The 24,015-nt window shown below is 26.8% G+C and overlaps 4 protein-coding genes across 7 annotated transcripts; 3 read left to right on the top strand and 1 right to left on the bottom strand.

The window, feature by feature from the left end:
* Nucleotides 1-2,136: 2,136 nt before the first annotated feature.
* LOC113795146 (U-scoloptoxin(11)-Sm7a-like) lies at nt 2,137-6,613 on the top strand. The gene is made up of 4 exons (XM_075820231.1): nt 2,137-2,291; nt 3,814-4,117; nt 4,304-4,690; nt 4,822-6,613. Exons 2-4 carry the CDS (start codon nt 3,881-3,883, stop codon nt 4,996-4,998), a joined length of 801 nt encoding a protein of 266 aa, XP_075676346.1. The 5' UTR covers nt 2,137-2,291; nt 3,814-3,880; the 3' UTR covers nt 4,999-6,613.
* Nucleotides 6,614-7,130: 517 nt separating this feature from the next.
* LOC113795141 (retinal guanylyl cyclase 2-like) lies at nt 7,131-11,742 on the top strand. 4 transcript variants are annotated; one of them, XM_075820516.1, is made up of 13 exons: nt 7,241-7,359; nt 7,498-7,672; nt 8,354-8,462; nt 8,599-8,696; nt 8,876-9,331; nt 9,496-10,133; nt 10,197-10,334; nt 10,407-10,521; nt 10,595-10,709; nt 10,842-10,976; nt 11,079-11,169; nt 11,299-11,490; nt 11,576-11,742. In XM_075820516.1, the coding sequence occupies exons 1-13, from the start codon at nt 7,256-7,258 to the stop codon at nt 11,637-11,639; spliced, it is 2,430 nt and encodes an 809-aa protein (XP_075676631.1). In that variant the 5' UTR covers nt 7,241-7,255; the 3' UTR covers nt 11,640-11,742. The 4 variants fall into 4 exon arrangements, 3 of the variants coding, with proteins under 3 accessions (XP_075676631.1, XP_075676630.1, XP_075676632.1); XM_075820515.1 differs by having other exon boundaries at nt 8,873-9,331; XR_012846298.1 differs by lacking the exon at nt 11,576-11,742 and having other exon boundaries at nt 7,131-7,359; nt 8,873-9,331; nt 11,046-11,169; nt 11,299-11,309.
* Nucleotides 11,641-17,615, bottom strand: LOC113795131 (ATP-binding cassette sub-family C member 4-like). The gene is made up of 9 exons (XM_075820514.1): nt 17,280-17,615; nt 17,084-17,194; nt 15,979-16,093; nt 15,036-15,905; nt 14,670-14,962; nt 14,464-14,594; nt 14,277-14,397; nt 12,265-14,208; nt 11,641-12,197 (listed from the first exon to the last, which is right to left on the bottom strand). The coding sequence occupies exons 1-9, from the start codon at nt 17,351-17,353 to the stop codon at nt 11,762-11,764; spliced, it is 4,095 nt and encodes a 1,364-aa protein (XP_075676629.1). The 5' UTR covers nt 17,354-17,615; the 3' UTR covers nt 11,641-11,761.
* Nucleotides 17,616-20,507: 2,892 nt separating this feature from the next.
* On the top strand, nt 20,508-23,853 carry LOC113795145 (uncharacterized). The gene is made up of 4 exons (XM_075820501.1): nt 20,508-20,939; nt 21,031-21,116; nt 21,207-21,302; nt 21,864-23,853. Exons 1-4 carry the CDS (start codon nt 20,845-20,847, stop codon nt 23,513-23,515), a joined length of 1,929 nt encoding a protein of 642 aa, XP_075676616.1. The 5' UTR covers nt 20,508-20,844; the 3' UTR covers nt 23,516-23,853.
* Nucleotides 23,854-24,015: the final 162 nt, after the last annotated feature.

Raw genomic sequence — 24,015 nt, 5'->3', positions numbered from 1 at the left:
ACATTTTCATTTCTGATTCTGTTTATCATTAAAATGTATGAAGAATCACGATTCTTTTTTTTCCCTTCAAAAGTTCATAATGTTGTAATATGGAAAATAAAACGTAAATCGATTTTGTTTTGTATTTTTCAAGAAAAGACATTTTATTTTATTTTAAGAATTCTTATCATAATATTATTTCTATGTATTTTTGACGAAAATGGAATATTAAAAAAAATTGTTTCAACGGAATGAATCAAATACTATTTTTATATCGTTAAACAAGAAAAAAAAATGTCTAAATTTAACAACAGAAAATTGAATAACGTGGAGAAAATCTTTGTTTTTCGTTTAGTCTCGTTTCATATTTGTTTTTCCTTTGAAAAATTTTTGGAATGTAAATCTATCCAGTAGTGTAGTAATTGTTTCGTCATTAGTTTTTTCTTTTTCTTTTGTTTCAGGAGAAAAAAAATTCATTATGTAACTTTTTAAATTGTTTACACACACACACACACACACACAACGAAAACGTTAAGAATCGTAAATGTAAATGGATTTTCCATTATCATTTTGTTTTCTTTGTAAACAATTCTTGTTTCATTCATTAAAATTATTTTTGTGCATATTTTTGTTTAAATTTCATAATAATTATAACGTTCATTTTGTAGTTTTTATTGTTATAAAAATAACTTAAACGAGAATTTAGTCTATGACGACAGAATAACAAATTCTTGATGATTCTTTTTTATCATCACACTACCATCATCATCATCATTATCATTGAAACTAAAGGTAAATATTTGTAGGCAAAAATAAAAGAATGGTTGAATGAATTTCTAAATTTAAAACCCTGTACCAAGAATGAAAAAAAAAAAATTCACGCATAATACTATTATACTGTAAAGATTATTATTATCATAATACTGCAACAACCAACTGAATATACAAAAATAAAAATGAAAATGTTTCAAACCAATTTTTTTTATATCATTAAAAATTATTCTATTATTGTCAATGACAATGGTAACTTGTTATTTTTCTTCTCGATGTTTCTCGTTCAAACACCTTTTTTTTCTCATTCATTCATCGTCATTGTGAAATAATGATGATAATGTTGGCTCCTTCTTTTTGGAACACTATTTTTTTTCAATTAAATTTCAATCGGAACAATAGGTTTTTTTTTCATTCATCGATGACAAACAAAAAATCAATTAATCGTATCTATCGTGAATTACCAACAACAATAACACCACCTACAACAACAAAGCAGCAAATAATTTTCAATTCTCTAAATTTTTGCTATCGGTTATTATATTTGTTTAATATAGTACGCACACAAACAAGATAAACTAAACCTGAAAAAAATAGTGTGTGAAAATGTATCAGTAAATAAATTGATAAATATAATGATAATCAATAGTGATCGATGTGAATGAATCGATGTGAAAATTAATGAAATTAATTTCGATCATCAGGAAAAAAAATTTGTTTTTCATTATTTCAAATTTTTTTTTTCAAATAGAATTTATCTCGTTAAAATTGATGTATACTGCCTGTTGGTTCAATGATACAAACACCCACACATCCACTTCTATACACACCCATCTACATATCCACCTACACACACGCACACATCATATATATATACATAGTATATTGGATATTTTTTTCTGGTTGAACTAAACCAAGAATTGAAAAAAAAATTGAAGAATTTGAGAATTCTCTATAGTCGAATCACAAATTTGGTACAATATTGCGATCACTCTCATCAAGCATACAATACGACAAAAAAATAACGTTAGTTATTTTGATTTTAGGCCCTCGTTATTCTTTTGGTTTACTTGGTTTTCAAAAATGTTCAGATGTTCTATTCTCGTTTACTACGCACAACCATTATAAATACCATATTTTTTTAATAAATATTTTTTACACACACACACACATTCAACACATTCCGATAGATTCAGTTTCGTTCAAATGAAAATGATTGTCATTTTTGAAATTGCCTTCCTTCCATAAACAAATAGACACAAAAAAAAATCATAAATAAATAAATATTAATTTCAAAAAGTTTTTTTTTGCTTCTTGATTCTTGCTTCTCCAAATAAGAAACGAATAACAAAAAACAAATATCAACAACAACAACAAACGAATAAAAATTCAAGTGATTCAAGAATCAAATTTCATTTTTCCACTTCAAAATCATTCATCGGAAAAAATTCAATTTTTTGACAATTTTTCCTCCTTTGATAATAATAATAAATTTTCATCACTTTTTCTTTATTCCAAAAATTCATAAATTACATAACAAGGTAAGTGTTTTCTAATTGTTTTTTTTTTCTTCACAAATGTACCAAAAAAAAAAAGAAACTCTTTTTTCGCCAATTTTTTTTTCAATTGAAATTTTTAAATATCATTAGTCATTCACGTAATATGCTGAACATAACATGATTTAAAGTGGAAAAAAATTCCGGAAACCTGCTGTCATAATTGTATTTAATAAATAGAATATTCTTTTGGTTAGACATTTTGTTTAGGTTTTCGCCTGATGAAGAAGAAGAAGAAGAAAACAAAAAACAAAAAACTTGATGATTGGGCTTGACCTAAATTCAAAGATTTTCTTATAATAATAATATTTTCGCAGTTTTCAATTTTCATTTTCATTTTCTTGTCAGAGGTATCCTTATACGCCTTTTTTTTACGTCCATCCGTCATGAAAATGAAAACATTATTATTATTATTTCTTTGTTTCTTTCGTCAACGATCGAAGAAAAACAAAAACAAAAAAACAAAAAGAAAGGAAAAAACATTTCAATTCTATGTGTCAATTTTTATATTTCCGTCGATTGACTCGTTATACTAATTCCCACACACACAAACACACACAGAAAGAAAGTAACATGATTTGATTCTCGTTATTCTTCTTCACCATATTCGGAGGAAAAATAAAAGGCTGTGTGTGGGATTGTGTCATCATCATCATCAAAGTATTGCATAAAATCAATATTTGTCATGGCAATTTTCTTTTCCAATTTGATCAGACAAAAAATTTTCTGATTTTCTTTTTTTCATTTTGTTATTGTTGTTGTTGTTGTTTTTAATTGAAGGAGGCCAAATTTTGTGCAAACAAACAAACAAACAAACAAACTTTATCTTAATCACGATTTGAGAATCCGATCTCTTTTTTTTATATATCAATCTTAAGAAGCGATTCTTCTTCTTCTTCATTTTTTTTTCAATCACATTCTCGTTGTTGATGTTGACAACAGCAAATGAAATAAAACCTGTAAAAAAGAATCAGAAGAAAAAAACAGAAAATTTTCAAAGATTAATCAAGATTGATTTCAATTATGATTTGTCGACATTTTTTTTGGATTTTCATTTGAATTTTTTTTTTTTGAATTTTTGAATTTTTTAATGAAGAAATTCTTTTTCATTTTTTTCATCCTCTTTCCCTCTTCAGAAAAAAAAACAAATCTAGAAATTCTAAACTTTTATGCTAATAATAATGATGATGATGATGGCCTATTGTTTGTTTTCGGTTCATTTCAACATGTTAATCAGCATATAAATATTTTATTTCACATTTTTTAATTCCAGTATTTTTTTTTTTTTGTTTTTAATGAAAAAAAATTCAAGTACATAAATCAACGAAATATTATCCCTCGCACACACATAGAGAGAATCGAAATGTTGAATGATTATAAATTTCAGTGAAAATAAAAAAAAATTTTTGTTTTTCCTAATTAATTTCATCGTTCATAACTCTTGTCTGTGTTTGTTCATTTTGCTTTGATTGTGCAACAAAAAATTGAAAATTCCATCTAAAAACAGCAACAATTCCAGCTCTTATTCGATTGAATCATATTGATTTGCAACAACAACAACAACAACAACAAAAATGAACAGCAACAACATCATGGAACAACCAGAACAACCGGAACAACAACAACAACAACAACAAATGTTCAATTATTTTTCAAATAATAAGTTACAATCTTCTCATAATCAATTCAATCATCATCAACATCATCATTTGACCAATATATCGATTTTTACTTTAATCATATTATTATTATCATTTCATACAGTAAATTCAGCAAATTATTTTGATTTTGATGATGATTTTTCTCGTAAGGTAAGTTTGCATCATCTTGTACTAAAAAATAATTTTGAAGTATAAAAGTTTCAAGTAGACCTATGTTCGTGCTTGTGCATTTGATAGAAATAGTAATCAATTTTATTCTATAAAATGGAAATTGGATGTAAACATTTTTTTTTGTTTGTTTCTGTTTATATATAATTTTCATTTGAAAACACACAGGATTTACCAAAATGTCAAAATCAGAAATCAATTTGTGGCTATATGCAATTGAATCATGTTGGTATGAATAAAATACCAATTTGTAAATGTGAAAATATTGATTGCCATCTTTGGTGGAATATATTCGATAATCGTATTGTTAAACATGGAAATGATTTTTATAAATTTTGTGGTCAAATATCCGAAAATGATTTGTTACCTTGTCATGAAAATGAAATTGCTTATATTAGTTTTGGTAAAACTGATCTAATAACTGGTGAAAAAATATCGGATATTCAAGAAATGAGATGTTTATGTAATGATGATTTTATATTAAAAACAAATAAAACAATGTTTGAAATGACCGATACACAATATATTTATGGTACTGAACAGATTTGTCAAAAGGTAAATTTAATAATGATCATTTTTATTATTGTTGAAAACAATCTAGAATCTGAAAATCTATTTTTAGCTAACTGAAAAAAAAATTTCCATTTAAAATTTCATTTTTTTTTAATTCCATTAAAACCAACCAGGCACCAAGATGCAATCGTAAACAATTTTGTTTATCAATTACGGAAACAGCTGAAACAACAATCGAAAGGAGACATTGTCGTTGTCCACCAGGCAAATATTGTCCAAAAGATATACGTTTGGCGTATGAAGTAATCAAAGAAAATAGTGGTACATTATATAATATGAAATGTGTTTAAAACAAATGAACGAACGAACAACAATCTTATCATGTTTTTTTTAAGTAACTGAAATGAATTGATGTTTTGTTTGTGTGCTTGTGTTTGTTTCTATTTCAAAAAACAAAAAAAAAAAATTATTCCATTTTAAACAATCATCATATTGTCATCATATTGTTATTTTCACTTTCTTTCCTATAGCCCTTCCCTTAAGTCGCTTTTGATCTTGGATTTTTTTTCCCCATTTCGTTCCATTCTTTCCGTATTCCCGTATAAACTCAACATTAAATTACTCATCATCATCATAATCATCATCATAATCATCATCATCATCATTAATTTCATTATAATCCATTTCCATTTTTGATTCAAAATGATACAAAAAACAAAAAAAACAAAAAAAAACGGAAATAATTGAAACCAACTCTATTCACATATATTTCATTACAATTTTCAACACATTATATAATGGACAGATGTTTCTTTTCTTTTCTTTTCTTCCTTTTTAAAAACATACATACATAGATAGATAGATAGATAGACACTACATATACATTACATATAAATTTTTTTTGTATCATCATCGTAATCATTATTTTAAAAACAAAACAAAAAAAACATCATTATTATAATCGTAATAATAATAATAATAATAAAATTAAAATTATCTAGTAAACTTTCTGATTATTTTTCATTCTATTTTTGTTCGGGAAATTCGCAATGGAAATTTTCACTTGAATTTTCCAATTTTTCAAAAAAAATTAATTTTGGCATTTTGTAAAATAAAAAGTACTTCAAAACAAAATATATCAAGTATATAGAATATATTCATTCATTCATTCATTCAGCAGCAACAACATCCATAGAATTATGACCGGTAATGGCCATCTTTAAATAAATATTTACTTTATAAAACATACATAAACAGAGACGCACACACACACACACACATGCCCTCCCGCCTTAGTGTTTCCCTTGCATTGGCGGGCAGTGGCAATTTCTCCTTAGGACACACACACACACACACTGAATATCTACTATTTTCATTTTCGATTTCGATTTGTTCAATTCACATCTTTTTTTATGATTAATAATTCTCTCGCATCACCTGCACCTGAATCTAATCTTCTTTTCATTGTTTGTTTGTTTGGTGTGTGTTATGTTTGTTTGGTTTCGTTTTGAAATCTAGATTCAAAAGATCATCATCATCATCACTATAATAATCACACAAATAACACACACACACAGACACACAGAGAGATAATTTGATTGAATCTTCAGCAAAAAAAAATGATGAAAATAACACACAAAATAAACAAAAAAAAATACACAAACAAACAATGATAATTTTAATAATGAATTATGATTAGATATTTATTTATTAAAGGTAAACAATAAAAAACCAAAAAATAACTGTTGCACAACATTCATTAATGAAACAAAAAATTCATTAAACCTTCAAAATATAGCCGTATTCTATAGTATTGATTAATCAAAACACTTATCAACCTTTTGGATTCACCCATTCTTTTGTTGTTGTTTTTTGGTCTTGGTGATATTTGTTGATTAAATTGACAACCCAAAAAACCAAAATACGATAATGAAAAATAAATGATTATTATGATGATGAAAATAATCCACTAACTTGAACTTGATTATTTATGTTATTTGATTTCTTTGATTCCTACTGGTCTATCTTTCTACCTTTCTATCTCTCTTTTTTTTATTCAATGTTTAATCATAATAATTGAATATATATTTTTTTTCCAAAGAATAAACATACTTTGAAAGATTATCATCCATTTTCTTTTCATTAAATTTTAATGAGTTTATCCAAAATGTGTATTGTTGGTGGGAGTATATTGTTATTATGAAGTTTATTTTTCGATTGAAATTTAATTGAATATTTTTTTTTCTCTCTCTTTAAATTCTTAATCATGGTCGTTGTTTGTTGTTATGGTTATGATTTTCATATGAATTTGAAAATCCTCAAAATGGCAAGATATTGAAATTTTTGGTTGCTCTGAATTAATTTTTGGAACCGAAAAAGAAAAAGAAAAAAAACTAATTTTAATAAAACTAATTATAATATCTGTGTGTGTGTTCTGCAATTGAAAAAGTAAATGAATTGAAAAAGCAACCGTAAAAAAAAAGATTTTGGGAAAAAAAATTTTCATATATAAATTCAAATGAAACCAATGAAAATTTATTCTCGAAAGTTATTTTGAACACAATTTATATACTTTCATCATTATTTGCATCATCATCATCATTAATCATGGATTTATTTGAAAGAATCAAGTTTTCAACAACATTTATTGTTTATTTGATATTTATTATTGTTTTATTTATACTATTGTTTTCGATATCATTAATTATAAGGTATTTTCCACTGTTTTTAATTCGGGATTTCAAAAAAAAATAATCTTTTTTTCCTGTTGTTGTTGCTGCTGCTTTTTTTTCTACATTGAAATTCAATTGAAATGAAATTTACCTGAAACAAAATAATAATATTCAAAGAGCAATCAAAATAATTGTCGATGAATATCGTCAACAAAGACAAAAAGTTATTTTCAATTATAATGATTTACAATTATCAACAATGCTTGATAATAATGGTAATAATGGTAATAATGAACAACAACAGCAACAACAAAGTTTTGATGACGATCGATTGAATAAAATGCCATCAAAGGTATGAACAAATCAAATATTATAAACATTCTTTTGCACAACATTCACAAACGTAACAGTAAATGTATTACACACACACCAGTTAACGATAGAAAGTTTTTTTTTAAATTCTTATTTGCGAACCAACGAGTGAGAGAAAAAAAAAGAAAAGGTTAATGAAGCTTATCATTCAACAACAACAACAAAAAACAACATAAGCATCTCCATGTATTTTTCTTAAAAAATGCACTTAGCGTATCAAAAAAAAACTAGAACGAAACGAAAAGGAATTCGGTTATAGTTTCAAAAAGCAAAAAAAAAAAAAAAAATCATTTGAGAATATAAGAAAGAAAAAACGAAGGGAGAAAAAAATTCATTATTACCCTTTATCATAACTACCTACACCAAAACCAAATATAGACACATTTGAGATTCTTTTCTTTTTTTTGCATATATAATTATTACATGATTTACATATATAACAAGGCAAACGAAAGTAAAATGAAAAAGGGGTAAGAAGAAAAAATAAGAGTAATAAGCAACATGAAACAAGAAGAAATATATTTAAACATTAAATATTTTTCCACTTTATTATGCACAATTTTTTTCTACTTCATATTTTTTACATCATCATTATCATCATTATCATCTCTTTTTTTTCTTCTCGTTTTTTTTCGCAACCAAACACAACAAACAAACATAGTTAACAAATAAATGGATTCGTTGTTGTTCAACTAATGATCATCCAATTGATTTTATAAAGCAACAAAAATTCTCTGGAAATATCCATGATTGTCATCAATGTAGAATAGGTTCTTGATTATTTATTTTATATTTTTTTTAATAGCAATGTTTGTTTGTTTGTTTTATGTTATTGATTTTCGGTGCAGCCATTTATAATAATTTTTTTTTCGTTTATAATTTTTTTATCTATATGTATTTTAATAGGTGATGATGATATTCATATTGATAAAAATAGATTATTGAATTCCAACAACAACAACAACGACAACATACAGCATGGACATTTTGCTCAACTAAAGGAAGTAAATAAACATTATAGATACATAGTGAAAAGGAATTAAAGACTAATTGATAAAATCTTTGCCTACATTTTTACATTTTCTTTTCCGTTTTTTTTCTCCTATTAATAATTATGAAAACTGGTGAAAATGAACCTCACCATACATCCATCCATCCATACATTCAATTCGAAAAAAAGAAGAGCTTAGATGTTCGTCTAGAATATTTTGGAATTGGTAAAATTAAATTCCATAATACTAAGCAATTTAGAAATTTATTTCAATATTTACAAACTAATCCAAATGCAAATATAAACATGTTTCTTGGGATTTTATCAATTGATAATGACATTTATCAAAATAATCAAAATGTAATGAATAAACATTGCAATCAACAAAATCATGATGACGATGATGATGATGGCAATGACGATAATGAAAATCAATCAACAAACAACAACAACAACAACAACATTAAATCACGATGGAATATTTTTTCCAAAAAAATTTCAATTAAAAAACGAATAAATTTACAAAAAAATTATTTTGTTTGGCAATGTCAACATAATTATTATAGAACATTGTTGGATATAATACATGTTAGTAATATAAAACTTAGTTGGCCAATCAAATTATCATTTATCAATGATATAATTCAGGTATGAAAAATTATTATGTAAACATAGTGAATTGAATAAAGTAATAGATAATAATGAATAGTGTTGGTTGTAGTGGTCAGTGTCCTTTCTTTATTAGTCTATTTTTACTTTTCAAATTACATTTTATCAGGAATTTTTTTTTCGGTTTCTATACGCTGATAAAGGGCATGAAATATTTACATAAATGTAAATTTATCAATGGTCATGGATGGCTTAATTCACGAAATTGTTTAATAAATGAAAATTGGCAAGTAAAAATTCATAATTTTTGTTTAGATTTGACCAATGAAAACAACAGTAAAAGCAATAATAATAGTAATAACAATATTGATAACTTTAATCAACAAAAATTATGGATAGCAAATATTGAACAATGGTTACATTTATGGATGTCACCCGAATTATTACGTACATCATCATCATCATCATCATATTCAAATAATTTAATTACAAAGAAAAATGACGTCTATAGTTTTGCAATGATTATATATGAGATAACAAGTCAACGAATACCATATAGTGATTATATTAATAGTAATAATAATGAAGATGATTTAGAAATTATATTAAATTTAATTAAATATGGTATAGTTTATTTAAATAATAAACCAAATATGATACCTGAACAATTACGTAATGAATCGATACCATTACGACCAAAATTATGTTCACATTTAATGACTAAACAAAAATATCAATATTTAGCAAAATTAATTGATTATTGTAGTGATGAAGATCCCGTACAACGACCTGATTTTGAAATGATTGATAATTATTTTCAAAATACATTTAAAAATTTTAGGTATGAAATTGAAAAACAATTGAATTTTGTAATTATTGTAACGATTACGATTATTATTGGTAGACAGAATACATTCGAAACATTGATTAATAAATTGAATAAATATCGTTATATTATTGATGATCGTGTTAAAAAACGAACCGAAATATTAATGGCTGAAAATAAAAAATCTAATGATCTTTTATATCGAATGTTTCCAAAGTAAGTCAAGTATATATCTATGATATATAATCATAACTAATTACAAAATTACCCAAATCCAAACCTAAAAAGATCGATTGTAAAATCATTGAAAAATAATGAATATGTTAAACCGGAAAAATATGATAATGTTACCATATTGTTTAGCGATATTGTTGGCTTTACAACTATTGCTTCATATTCGGAGGTAAATGTATCAGTGGATAATTTTGATTTGATAATCTAATTATTAGTTTGGTTTTTGGTTTGTTTTATTTTAGCCACTTGAAATAATGGCCATTTTAAATAATTTATTTGTTATATTTGATAAAATTGTTAACAAATATGATGTTTATAAAGTGGAAACAATTGGTGATGCTTATTTGGCTGTTTCTGGTTTGCCAAAAATTGTTTTTTTTTTTTGTTTTTGTTTTGTTTTTCATTTTATGTGATGTAACCAAAAAAAAAAAAACTTTGTAATTTTTGTTTCTTTCTTTTCTCATATATGATACGAAAAAAAAACTATAGGACTTCCGAATCGTAATACAAATCATGCTGAACAAATAGCATTATTAGCATTAGAATTTATTGATTGGACAACACATTTTAAGATTGAACATATGCCTAACATACCGTTAAGAATACGTGTGGGAATACATACGGGTAACAATATATTATTATTATTATTATTAAAAGAATGTTATCCAACAAATTGATTAATTACTATTAAAGTAAAATTTTATTATTATTATTATTAAAAAAAAGGAAGCGTTATAGCTGGTGTTGTTGGCCTAAATAATCCTCGTTATTGTTTATTTGGTGATTCCGTCAATGTAGCGTCACGATTAGAATCAACGTATGATGATGATTGAATAAAAAAAAAAGTTCACAGTTCAATTTAATTTTGTATTTTCTTTGTTTTTTTTCTCCCTCTCTTTCCCTCCTTTTTCTTCCTGACACACCTATTATATATTACTGAAATAAGCGGATTGCCAAATTCAATACATTTAAGTCATTCGACAAAAAAATGGCTTAATCGAAACAATAGTTTTATAATTAAATATCGTGGTAGTATTTCATTAAAAGGACGAGGCCAATTTGCAACATATTGGCTACTTGGTTATAAAAATAGTGAAAATGATAAAATGCTAAAAATTCCAATCGAATCCGATAATAGGTTTGTTTCAATTTCCATTGAATTACAATTACAATTGAAAAGAATTTCAAATTCAATTTTTTTTCTTCTCATTATATTTATTTAGTAACCATGGAATTTCCGATGAAACAGATTTTAAATCTATTGGATTAAATAAACAAAAACTTTGAATCAAGATTATAATAGAATACCATTTTTATTATTATTAAAAACATTAATTAATTGTAAAAATATATATAGTTTACAAAATTATCAATGGAACAATAAATTATATTTATATTTTTAGAAAAAATCAAAGTTGTTTAGAATTATCATTTTCAATTTCACCATTTTCACCATCATGATGATTAACATGATCATCATTATTGACAATAGTTTCTTCAATAATTTCTTCTTTTCTTGGACTATTAATAAATGAACCTTTAAGATCACGTAGATGACCACGATTATAATCGGAATTGGAATTTTTTTCTCTTAATTCACGTGCAATACGTGCCATTTCTTTTAAATTATGTGCCATACTTTTTCCAGTCATTTTAACCATATTGGCAAATAAACCTTTTTCATTTTGTAATAATTGATATGGTTCATCAAATTCAATTACACGACCAGCATCCAATACCAATACTCTATCTGAATCCATAATTGTATGTAAACGATGTGCTATCGTCAACACAGTACAATGAGAAAATTTATCTCTTATAGCATCCTGAATGAATAAATCAGTTCTGTTTAAATTATAAAAATTAATTAAAAATTTGAAATTTCAAAAAAAAACAAACAAACAAAACATACTTATGATCAACATTAGCAGTAGCTTCATCAAGAACTAAAATACGATTTTGTTTGAGAATTGCTCTAGCCAAACAGAATAATTGTCGTTGACCGACACTTAGATTTGAGCCACCTTCTGCAATAATCGAATCCAAACCATTTGAATGTTCAAGAACAACATGTTTTAATTGTACTTCTTCCAATACTTGCCATAAACGTTCATCGTTATGTTGATAGAATGGATCAATATTTTGTCGAACAGGTCCGGCAAATATAACAGGATCTTGTGGAATGATAGATAATTTGTTACGTAAACATGTCAATGATATATGGCTTGTATCAATATCATCGATTTTAATTGTACCAGTTGGTGGTAATAAACGAAACAATGTTGATATCATTGATGATTTACCGGCACCAGTTCTACCAACGATACCAATTTTTTCACCAGGATTAATTGTAAATGTTAAATTTTTCAAAACAGGTGGAGCCTCCGGAGCATAAGATAGACTGACATCATCGAATTCAATTTTTCCAAGACTGGGCCAATCTTTGGGTGGACTTTTTTCCAGCGGAAGTTCTAGATTTTTCTCTCCTTCCAAATGACTAAATTCATCGATACGTTCGACTGACGTCATTTGACTTTCTAATTCGGCCGATTGTCGTACACCCCATTGAAACATACCACTTAATGTGATAGCATAAGAAATAGCCAATCCAATTTCACTTGGTGATTTTGTTTTATATGTAATTGATAATGCCAATGTGACAGCTGCCAAATAAACAACACATAACCAATCGAGAACAATACCAAACCAACGTGCAGCCGATATGAATAGAAACCAAGCTGCAGTATGACAATCTTGATATTCATCAAATTTTTTCTCAAATGTTGATTGTACATTAAAAGCACGAACTGTAGATAGACCATAAAGAGAATTGGCTAAATGTGAAAACACTGGACTTCGAGTGATTCCTTCCAATCGTTTAATACTTCGGGCACTTGTTATATAATATTTACGAATAAAATGAAAAATAAAAATCAATATAAATGTTGGAATGGCAATCCAAGGATCGATAATGATAACCAAAACTAAAATACCGATCATTTGAACAAATATTTCAACAGCATCAAAAGCTGTTGGTGGTAATTGATCATCAACAATTCCCATATCACGTGAACAACGATTCAACAATACACCAATTGGATTATTATCGAAAAAAGTGACCGGTGCACGAATTAAACATTCAAATAAACGATTATGAATATTGATCGAACTTTTCATACAAATCGAAAAAAATGTTGTCGTACGAACAAGTGACAGTAGAAATAATGATCCAACAAGTGCACCAAAAACAATGATACAATCATTACGTGACAAATCTTTGATAATTTGACTTTTAGTTCCATTTGTTTCTTTATCCGTCCAAAGGGAAAGAAAATAATCACTACCGTTGAATAGAATCTGTGTAGCAATATTAGTGGAAATTAATAAAAATAGTAAAAAGAAACCGGCACCAGCTCGAACATAAGTCCAATAAACACGAGCTTTGACCGAACCAGTTGTACCCATTTCTCCGGTTGTTTGTTGTAATGCTTCACCAGTAATAAAATTTGCTAAATCTTCACCACCAATTGATGAATTGAGTGATGTTTGTGATGAATGATGCATCAATGCATTAGGTAATGATTCATGACTTCTTTTCAATGAAATTTCTTGATCATGTTGTTTTTTTGTTTTCTGTTGATTTTCTTCATCGGCAATTTTAACAAAATCAATACCCAAACTCATTAGATGTGCATACGGGCCATAACCTTGTATTTTACCATTTTTCAATACCAATATTTTAGTTGCTTGTTTGATAAATTGTAATTGATGAGTAACAAGTATGCAAGTTTTATGTTTAAGATAGCCACGAATACATTTTTCAAAGATATGTTTCGAAACAGCAGCATCAACGGCACTAATTTAATTAAATTGAATTGAATTAGAAAAATTATGAACTTTAAAAAAAATCAAAATCAAATTTACCTTAATGGATCATCCAATAAATATACATCAGCATCATCATAAAGTGATCGAGCTAAATTGATACGTGCTTTTTGACCGCCACTCAATGAAACACCACGATCACCGACAATTGTTTGATCACCTTAATTAAGAAATTTGAAAAAAATGATTATGCTTATGACACACAGGTGATAATTATTTTTTTTACCGAATTCAAATAATTCTAAATCTTTTTCCAATGCACAAACATGAAGAACTTTACGATATTTAGCTTCATCATATGAATTGCCAAATAATACATTTTCTCGTACTGTACCGGCAAAATTCCATGGCTGTTGACTAAATTAATCATGAAAAATATTGAATGAAAATTAGGAATTTTGTCAAAAAAAAAAATTGCAAATGAAAACTTACCTAGCATATGATACTTTACCACGTACTTTAACTTCACCATGTAAAATTGGTATTTCCGATAGAATGCTCATCAAAATTGAACTTTTACCACTACCAACTGATCCAATAATGACTAATAATTCTCCTGGTCTAACATCAAAATTTAGATTCTTTAATGTTGGTTCCATTCCTTTTGGATTCCATGATGCAACCATATTGGTTAACCAAACACCACAATCTTCTTGTTTGACAGGTAATGAAATTTTATTTATATGTTCAGAATCAAGTTCTTTTTCTTCAAGCATTAGAAAATTCTGTTTCAGAAAATGAAAAATATTGTTTAATAAAATGAAAAGAATATATTGAGAAAATAAAAAGAAATTTTACCTCTAATCTTCTGATTGAAATCAATGCTTCGGATCCTTGTGATACACCATATGGAAAGAATAATGTTAAACAAGTACGAAAATTTGCAAACAAAGCAATAGCAACAAAAACATGTTGCGGTGTAAATTCACCACCCGCATATGTAATAAATACTACAAAACAAACGAATACAATAACTTTGGATGAAACAAAAAACAATGCCATATTGACGCCACGTAATAGTGCTGTTTTTTTAATAACCGATACTTCTCTACGACGTGCCAATTCGACCAATTTGGCAAATGGTTTTTCCCATGTATACATTTTGATTACACGCATTGCCGGAATCAATTCATTCATCAATCGTATACGTTCATCAGTAAGAATGGCCGTTTTTCCACGTAAATTTGAAAATAATGTACCCATATACATTTGGAATGGTAGATAAAGTACAAGAACAGAACAGCCAACAAAAACTGACCAACCAAAATTAAATTTATAAAGATAAACAACAGTGATCACTGCCTGTATTGGTGCTGTCAATATAAATGGTACGAATATGAATGCATAATCAAAACGATTCACATCATTCGATAATAGATTAACCATTTGACCGACAGTTGTTTGACCAAGTGCACGTTGACTTAAACGTAATGCTTTACGATAAATCATATTACAGCAAGCAATTCGTAATTGCATTCCTTTTCTTGTCATTTTGAAAAAATAAGGATGATAAAGTAGTACATATAAAATTCCAAGTAAAACAACTGCAGCACCACTTATATAAAAATTATGTAGATGTTTTATTTCTTCTGGTTCTTCAGAATATCGTTCTAAAAAATAAATCATCCAACCCATTACGATTGGTTGTAGAACACGAATTATTGCCTCCTAAAAACAATGAATCATATCCAAAAAAAAAAAATATTTCAAATTTTGTTTCTGTTTCTTAAATCTAATTTACCGATAATATTGATAAAAGGCCAGACATAAAATACCAAAAACCGAATGCCCGAATAATTGCCCGTAAAAAACTTGGCCGCGATTTTTTCCTATTTTTCATTTCATTATCCCATTCTCTGATGTATATGATGAAATAAATAAATTAACAGAAAAAAAAAGAAGTGATAAGCAATATTGATTGACAAAATATTCAAAAAAAAAAACATGATAAGCAAGAAATGTGATACATTGTTTATCAATGATTTTTTTACAAAAAAAAAATATCTTAATATTGAAATATATGTTTTTTATCGTCCAAATAATGTTGCATGATTTGAATGAAACAAGAAAAAATTTCAAATCCTTTTCTTTTCTTTCTTGTTTGTAATTTTTGTTTGTAAAAAAACCTGCTAATTTGCTATAACAAAATAAGACCAGATAGATATTATATGAAACAATTAGATCATCATCATCATCATCATCATCATTTACAATCCTTTTGTAGGTTAAAATATTTTGATTATTATCATCATCATCATCATCAATGGTGTCTATTCAAAAACCGAAACAACCGAAAGAAGAAAAAACAAATCATAATAATAATAATAATAATGATGTCACCTAAATATTATGATGTAGATAAAATATTTTTTCATTGAAAAACTAAACTAAAGAAAGAAAACTATAAAGAAAGAAAAAATCTAGCATCTTTTAATTTCAATTATTATAATAATAATAATCATCATAATAGTGTCCACCTATCTTGGCATCTTTAAACAAATTTTTTTCTTCAAAAAAAGGAAAATTATCATATCTAATATATATTGTGGACCAGGAAAGCATCCACTTCGTTCGTTTGTTCGTTAGTCAAATCTGAAATGAAATTATAAAAATAGAACTGCATTTTTCTGAATATTAAAAAATCTCATCATCAGATTGTACTGTGGAGAAAAGAAAAGATGACAATTTGAAAAAGACATGTTTGCTCATTCAAAAGAAAGGATTAAAATGGACAATAGTAAACATTATCAGACAAATGATGATGATTATTATTATAATTTGTATGGTAATTATATGATAAAATTTTTTTTCCTTTATAAAATGAAAAAAATTAGAATATCACTTACTGTTGTAATCGTGCACCAAGACGTTCAGATGAATCTACTTTTGGATTTTTCCATAAATCGCTTACTTCCAGTTCTTTTCTATAGCCAACATTGAATAATGGTATTATCCAACTGTTGTTGATAATGATGATAAATGAATGAAAGATGAATTTTAAAAAATAAGTTTTTTATTTTAAATGAAAATAAAATGACTAACCTAAAGAAATTACGTTTAACAATACCGGCATTATCATATGGATTTTCACGGGTTATCATTTTACAGATATCCATCTTGTTTTTTTTTTCGTTCTTTCTTTTTTTGTTGTCAAAAATGAATGCAATGACGATTTTAAAACAGTTGATAACGTTAACGTGTCGAATGTTTATGTGTTTGCTTGCTTGAATTGAAAAATTTTTTTTTTCTGTAAAAATAATTGAATTAAAAACGCACTAAACAAAAAAAAAACTTATGGAAAATGTTTTTGTTTTTGTTGTTGTTGTTGTCTAAATTCAATTTGATCAATTCATATTTAATTCGGTTGTTGATATGTAAAATTTCATTGAAAACACACAAAAACAAACAAAGATACAGAGATAGAAAAAGAGTGCTGGTTTAATTTCAATTTTGTTTTTGTTTTTCGCCGAATAAAACAAAAAAAAAACACACAGCAAAACAACGTGTATAGTGACGTGATTATAGTTGATCAGCGATCATTGGCCCGACAAAATGACATGATCAAAACAACAACAACGAAAAATACCCGAAACAGACGAAATAATCATCATCAAATGATGATGATGATGATGAACTTGAATGAAATGAAATGAAGAAATGAAAAAAAATGTTGAAACAAGAAGCGGCACAGTAAATTAGTTTGGTAAATCTAGTTTTTCATTATATAGTTGATATTTTGATGATGAAAATGATCACATTACAGTTGGAAATGAAAAAATTTTTCCATTTATTTTGCAAAAAAAAAATAACCAGCGATATCAAGTAAATCTGGAATATTTTCTTTTTGAAATGAAATTTGTTTTAATCAAGTTTTTTTTATGTATAAATGAAGAAAATGAAAGATAATATGGTGGTGGTGGTGGTAATGAATTGATTAGACAAAGATTGATAAAAAAAAATTTGATTAATTTAAACAAACCAACGATGGTCACATTCGTAAAATGAAAATGATGATAAATATTTTTCCTTGTTGTTTTTATATATATCTAGAGACGAACCAAAATGCAAAGCAGAGAAGAAACAAAAATTAGATTTCTTTTATAATCAAAGTCTAAAGATTATTACAAGAAGATTTTTGATGATGATAATCATCATCATTTTCAATGAAACTCGGCCATAATCGATTATATGATTATATTATTATCATTTGTAAATTAATGAAATAATAACAATAAAAATTAATTATCCATTTGTAATAAAAAAAAAGAAAGAATTATAAACCATAAACTACAACCAATAAATATTCAACAGAGAAAAATAGACTAAAATCATCATAATTTTTTACGGAAAATAAGATGCTTTGACGTTTTTTCTGCATGGAACAACCAAATTTTTTATTTTTTTAAGGAAAGATAAATGTGTTAATGAAAAAAGAAAATCCCGTTAGATAAAAACTCAAGGTTTATTACTTTTTGTTTTTTAATTATCATCATCATTAGCATCATAATTAGAAATTGAAAAAATGGTCACCAAAAAATACGACATACATTTCAAAGTAACAATTTGTTTTCTGGTTTTTCTGGATTTATAAAAGAAAATCATCAAGCACCATTTTTTGGTTAATGATAATAACACTGTGTGCAAACTTATGGGTAAAATAAAAACACCCAAATAAAACCAAATAAAAGGAAATTGTTTTGAATTTCACCGAAGAAAGTTAGTGAAAAATCAATTCAATTTTCAGTTTGTTTCACTTTGAATATGGATGATGAAATGAAATAATTTATCACTATGGAACCGAAAACAAAAACAAAAACATTATCGTCAACAACAACAACAATGTTGAAATTCAATGGATCTGTTTAGTCTATTTGTTTTTGTTTTTTGTTTTTCGATTTCCCCGATTTATTTATTTATTAATTTCTTTCAAATGACAGACATACAAACAGATAAATTGAAAATCGAATTGCAAATCAATTTTGTTTTCATAAAAAATCTTACAAAAATCTTTTCTTTGATTAGCAAAACAAAATCATTCAATCATGTTGATGGTGCTGATAGCATGGAAAAATATTCGAGAAGAAATTCACTTCATTCTTCAAAACACTGAAAGAAATGAAATTTTCAAATTATCAAAACGCGTAAACAAATCCAATAACATATTGCATATTATGATTGTTTTACTGAAAAAAAACAACATTTCATTTAAATGATTAATCTTTTTTCCCTGATAATAAACAACAACAACAACAACGAAAACAAACAGAAATGATTGTTTTTTTTTCACATTCAATTTAGTTCATTGAACATCATGCGTTTTTTTTTTGAAAACAAACAAATTCTTATCAAATAAACCAGAAAAACAACGAGAGACAAAAAGAAATCCCTCGGATATTTTCAACAAAAACGAATTAATTTATCGATTTTTTTCAACAAAAAAATCAATCAATCAATGCGAATGACCCTTGAAATGATTTTTTAGAGAAAAATGTTGGTCACACACACACACGAACTACACAAAGATTCATACGACCAAGCAAAAATCACGCGTGTTTTTCAAGTATCTCTCTCACTAGCATTTTTGGATCGAAAAATTTTCTCCCATTTTTTTTTGATTGTTTCGTTGTAATTTTCAAGTGTAATTTTGATTATTTTTTTACAAGATCGTAGCGCGCACATCATTTTGAGAGAGAAAAAAAACTTTTTTAATGACATTTGTAAATGATGTTTTGGAAAACGAAAAAAACGATCCAAGAATATATAAATAATAAAACGACCAAAAAAAAAATACAACATTAAATTTGCATTAATAATCAATTGGATGAGAAAATGATGATGGTTAAATTGAAAAAAAGAAAATATTGGAAAAAAACAACACCAGAAAAAAAGCAGCAAAAATAAAAAATTCTGATATCTGATATCGACAAACTGAATGATTGAATGATTGAATGAATGAATGAATGGATGCATCAACGCTTTTCAATCAAACACACACACACACACACATTGCTTTCTTTCTTTTTTTCTGGTTGTATTATTGATATTGATCAATAATTGATTGACAATTGACAAGTTTGATATCAATGATAAAGTGTCCATGTCATTGATGAATAAAGTGTGTGTTTGATGCTCCATTCAAACACTTTTTATTCTTTTATTCCATTCAATCAATAATGATCGACAATGGAAAAAATTTAATACAAACACACACACACATATGGAACGTTGATGAATTATTTAGATCCAATCAATATATCATTATCAGGTCAATTTACGCTAACCTTTTAGATTTTTAACGACAACAACAACAACAAAAATTAGTCAAAAAAAATACAAGTAAAATCAATCAAAATCAACATCAATAGTGAGAGAAAGAGAGAATGAATGGAATGAACAAAGTGATCCAAAATGAACATCAACAAAGCGTTTCAGGTTTTTTTTTGTTGAAAAGAATCGATAAAAGAAGATTCTGTCACCGATACTGATATACCGGTCAAATTATCAACAATAAAGAACAACATTATTAACCATTTATGAATTTGATGGGATCATTTTTTTTGGCTGGCTCGATCGGTATATAAATACCGATTTTTTTTCCAGAGAGACTATGTCAATTGATCAAATTAATTTTGGAAGAAAAAAAATGGGAAGAACATTACCGGTACCGGTTTTATGTCAAGTTTGTGGTGATAAATCCTATGGGTAAATTTTAATAATAATTGATTAACTGATTGACTGATTGATTAACTAAATTTTTTGTTTGTTTGTTTATTTATCTAATTTTAAATGAAAGAAAACATTATGGTGTTTTTTGTTGTGATGGTTGTAGCTGTTTTTTTAAACGTAGTATACGAAAAAATGTTCAATATCGTTGTATTTGTAAGTGATAATGTTTTCAAAATTGATAATTTGATAATTTTGTTTGATAAATTTACACATTTTTTCCGCAACAAAAAAATCCAAACAAAGCATCAACAAATGCCTGCCCGATTGATAAAACAAGACGTAATTGGTGTCCATCTTGTCGTTTACAAAAATGTTTTCTTGTTCACATGAATCCATTTGGTATGTTTTGTTTTTTTTTTGAAAAACTTTTCTATCCCATAATCAACAGATAATAATCATAGTAAATCATATAAATTACACAAAACATATTGCATATCCAAAAGAGAGACAGCCAAAAAGCCAAATTACTCTCGTCAACCTGGAATCATCGTGACGCCAAAATTTTCAAAAAAAAAATTACTAATTTTTTTAAATCAGGAAAAAAAAAGAAACCATCAACCAGCCAACCATTGTCATTAGACATTTATAATGACCGCACATTTTTAACAAAAAAAAAAAATTATAATTATTTTAATTATCATTATGATTCCAATTTTCTCTTGCACCATATAACACTTCGTTTTTTTTTTACTGGATAACAATAATTATTATCTATTATAACGAGCCGTATTATACACACACACACATATATGATATGATAATAAAATTACAAAAAATTGAAATTAGGATGACAAATGAGGATGTATAAGTTTCATTGAATAATAATACATATTTGTTTGTCGCTAACTGACATGGTTCACATAAATATTTTCATAAATCTTTATTTTTGCTAAAACAAAGCCGTACAGGAAGAACGTGGACCACGAAAAAGGAAACATCATCATCAACAACAAAAGCAACAGCAACAATCATCATCATCAGAAGCGAATAATGCACTAGCAACAACATCATCTCAATCATCATCATCATCACCAGAAAAGGTAATAAATTTGGCATCAAAAAAAATTGGTTTATTCAAAAGAATGATGCAACAACAGCAACAACAACAAAGTAGTTGTAATAATAATAACATCCATTATCAACAATGTAATAAAAAACAAAAGAAAATGATTACAACAACAACAGCATTTAATAATAATCATAATCGAAATGAATGTGAAAATTTCACATCATCATCATCATCATCATCTACCATGACGACGACTACAGCGACAGCAACTGTAACATCTTCATCATCAACAGCATCTTTGATGAATGGACAACAGCAACATTTCCTGTCATCCTATCCAATATGGCATCAATCATCATCATCATCTATATCCTGTCGTCCACTATTTCGACCACAACAATCATCATCATCAACAACATCAGTTGCAATAGAACCTTTATCCGATTTAAATAATAATTTATTATTTAAAAAATCACCAGTATTATCATCATCATCATCATTTGTTACACAAATAAACAATAATGATACAGATATCGATATTAATATTAATAATGAGGATTTAGCAATGACATCATTGACAAAAACTTCGAAGCTAAATAATGATAAAATTTTAAGTTCAACAACGACAATGTTGGATGAAAATAAAAACATTACAATATCGAATAACAATGGTAATGATAATGATAATGATAAAAAATTGGATAAAATATTGATCAACAATAACATACATCGACAACAACAACAACAACAACAAGTCGAAGAAATGGTAAATAATCTTCCATCATCATCATCAACATCACCACCGCAAACAAATCGATGTTGTTCAACAACAACAACAACAAACATCATTTCCGACGAACATCAAACGACAAACAATATTGATTATTATTATTATTATTTTCATTTCAATCGGATAATGCAAAATTTTTTTAAAATGAAAAATGATAATGATGATGATGATGGTCATCATTATCATCATTATTTAAAGGATGTTTTTGTTGAGGATTGTCGTAGACATTATCATCATCATTATGATGATGATAATAATAATGGTAATAATGGTGAACAAGGTGCTATACTTAATCCTTCTTCGATCTTTTCGGTTCATCATCAACAACAACAACAACGAATGACAGCAACAACAACAATGATGATGATGATGATGATGATGACGAAAATGATGAACAAAAAAACAACAATCACAACAACATTACCATCATCATCCGCATCATCCACATCAAATATTATGACGGAAGCATCACCTTATCAACAGCAACAACAATCTTTAAATCATAGGCTATATGGTTTTGGTCATGGTGGTGATGGTGGAAATAGTCTTTCTCCTTCTCCTCCTGTTTCTACTTCTACTTCTAATTATCCATGGAATCATCAACATCAACATTATTATTATTATACAACATTGTTACATTATTTTCAACAAAATTATCAAGATATTAGTCGTCGTTATCGACAACAACAACAGCAACGATTATTGAATTCAAATAATCAACAACAATCGTTGGAAAGAGAAAAAAATCAATAATAAAAGTTTCTTCTTTTCAATCATCTTCATCATCTCAGTATTAGCTCCAGTGATTAGCTAAATATTAGCTATATAGCCACTTTAAAGCACAAAACAAGCAAAACAAATTTTCTACCTGAAGATTTTCCTTTACTTTCCTTATCTATCTATCATTTATGTTCTAGTTTGACCAATAATAACGAACAAACAAACAAAAAATTGAAAAATTGAAAATGAAACAAAAACAAAACAAACACACCAGAAAAAAACCGAAAACAAATGATAATTATAACAAGGATAATTTTGTTTTTTGTTTTTTGTTCCAAGAAAATAAAATAAAACAATCATTTTGAACGGTATTTTGAAAACTTTTTTTTTCGTTTTTTATCATCACAGGCATCTTAGATAAACGAAAATGAATGAAAAACAAAAGCCAAAAACATAGAGATTCACCCCGTTATATATATTATATATCTAACATCCATCATCAACGCATCACTTAATAATGAATATTAGTTGAA

This window comes from Dermatophagoides pteronyssinus, unplaced genomic scaffold (assembly GCF_027571235.1).
Source record: "Dermatophagoides pteronyssinus isolate colony J.1.1.1.1 unplaced genomic scaffold, Derpt_VIB-CSIC_2022.12 sq0006, whole genome shotgun sequence".
Classification (NCBI taxonomy): Eukaryota; Metazoa; Arthropoda; class Arachnida; order Sarcoptiformes; family Pyroglyphidae; genus Dermatophagoides; species Dermatophagoides pteronyssinus.
This window is presented reverse-complemented; position numbering and strand designations above follow the sequence as displayed.

Excerpts from the sequence above, each read along its gene's own strand:
- LOC113795146 (XM_075820231.1), top strand. The coding sequence starts at position 3,881 with ATGAACAGCAACAACATCATGGAACAACCAGAACAACCGGAACAACAA. Across the intron at positions 4,118-4,303 it reads ATGATGATTTTTCTCGTAAG|GATTTACCAAAATGTCAAAA; the intron begins GTAAGTTTGCAT and ends GAAAACACACAG. Across the intron at positions 4,691-4,821 it reads CTGAACAGATTTGTCAAAAG|GCACCAAGATGCAATCGTAA; the intron begins GTAAATTTAATA and ends AAAACCAACCAG.
- LOC113795141 (XM_075820515.1), top strand. The coding sequence starts at position 7,256 with ATGGATTTATTTGAAAGAATCAAGTTTTCAACAACATTTATTGTTTAT. Across the intron at positions 7,360-7,497 it reads TCGATATCATTAATTATAAG|AGCAATCAAAATAATTGTCG; the intron begins GTATTTTCCACT and ends TAATATTCAAAG. Across the intron at positions 9,332-9,495 it reads TTATCAATGATATAATTCAG|GGCATGAAATATTTACATAA; the intron begins GTATGAAAAATT and ends ACGCTGATAAAG.
- LOC113795131 (XM_075820514.1), bottom strand. The coding sequence starts at position 17,353 with ATGGATATCTGTAAAATGATAACCCGTGAAAATCCATATGATAATGCC. Across the intron at positions 17,195-17,279 it reads GTTAAACGTAATTTCTTTAG|TTGGATAATACCATTATTCA; the intron begins GTTAGTCATTTT and ends TATCAACAACAG. Across the intron at positions 14,398-14,463 it reads TTTAGAATTATTTGAATTCG|GTGATCAAACAATTGTCGGT; the intron begins GTAAAAAAAATA and ends TTCTTAATTAAG.
- LOC113795145 (XM_075820501.1), top strand. The coding sequence starts at position 20,845 with ATGTCAATTGATCAAATTAATTTTGGAAGAAAAAAAATGGGAAGAACA. Across the intron at positions 20,940-21,030 it reads TGTGGTGATAAATCCTATGG|AAAACATTATGGTGTTTTTT; the intron begins GTAAATTTTAAT and ends TTTAAATGAAAG. Across the intron at positions 21,303-21,863 it reads TGTTCACATGAATCCATTTG|CCGTACAGGAAGAACGTGGA; the intron begins GTATGTTTTGTT and ends GCTAAAACAAAG.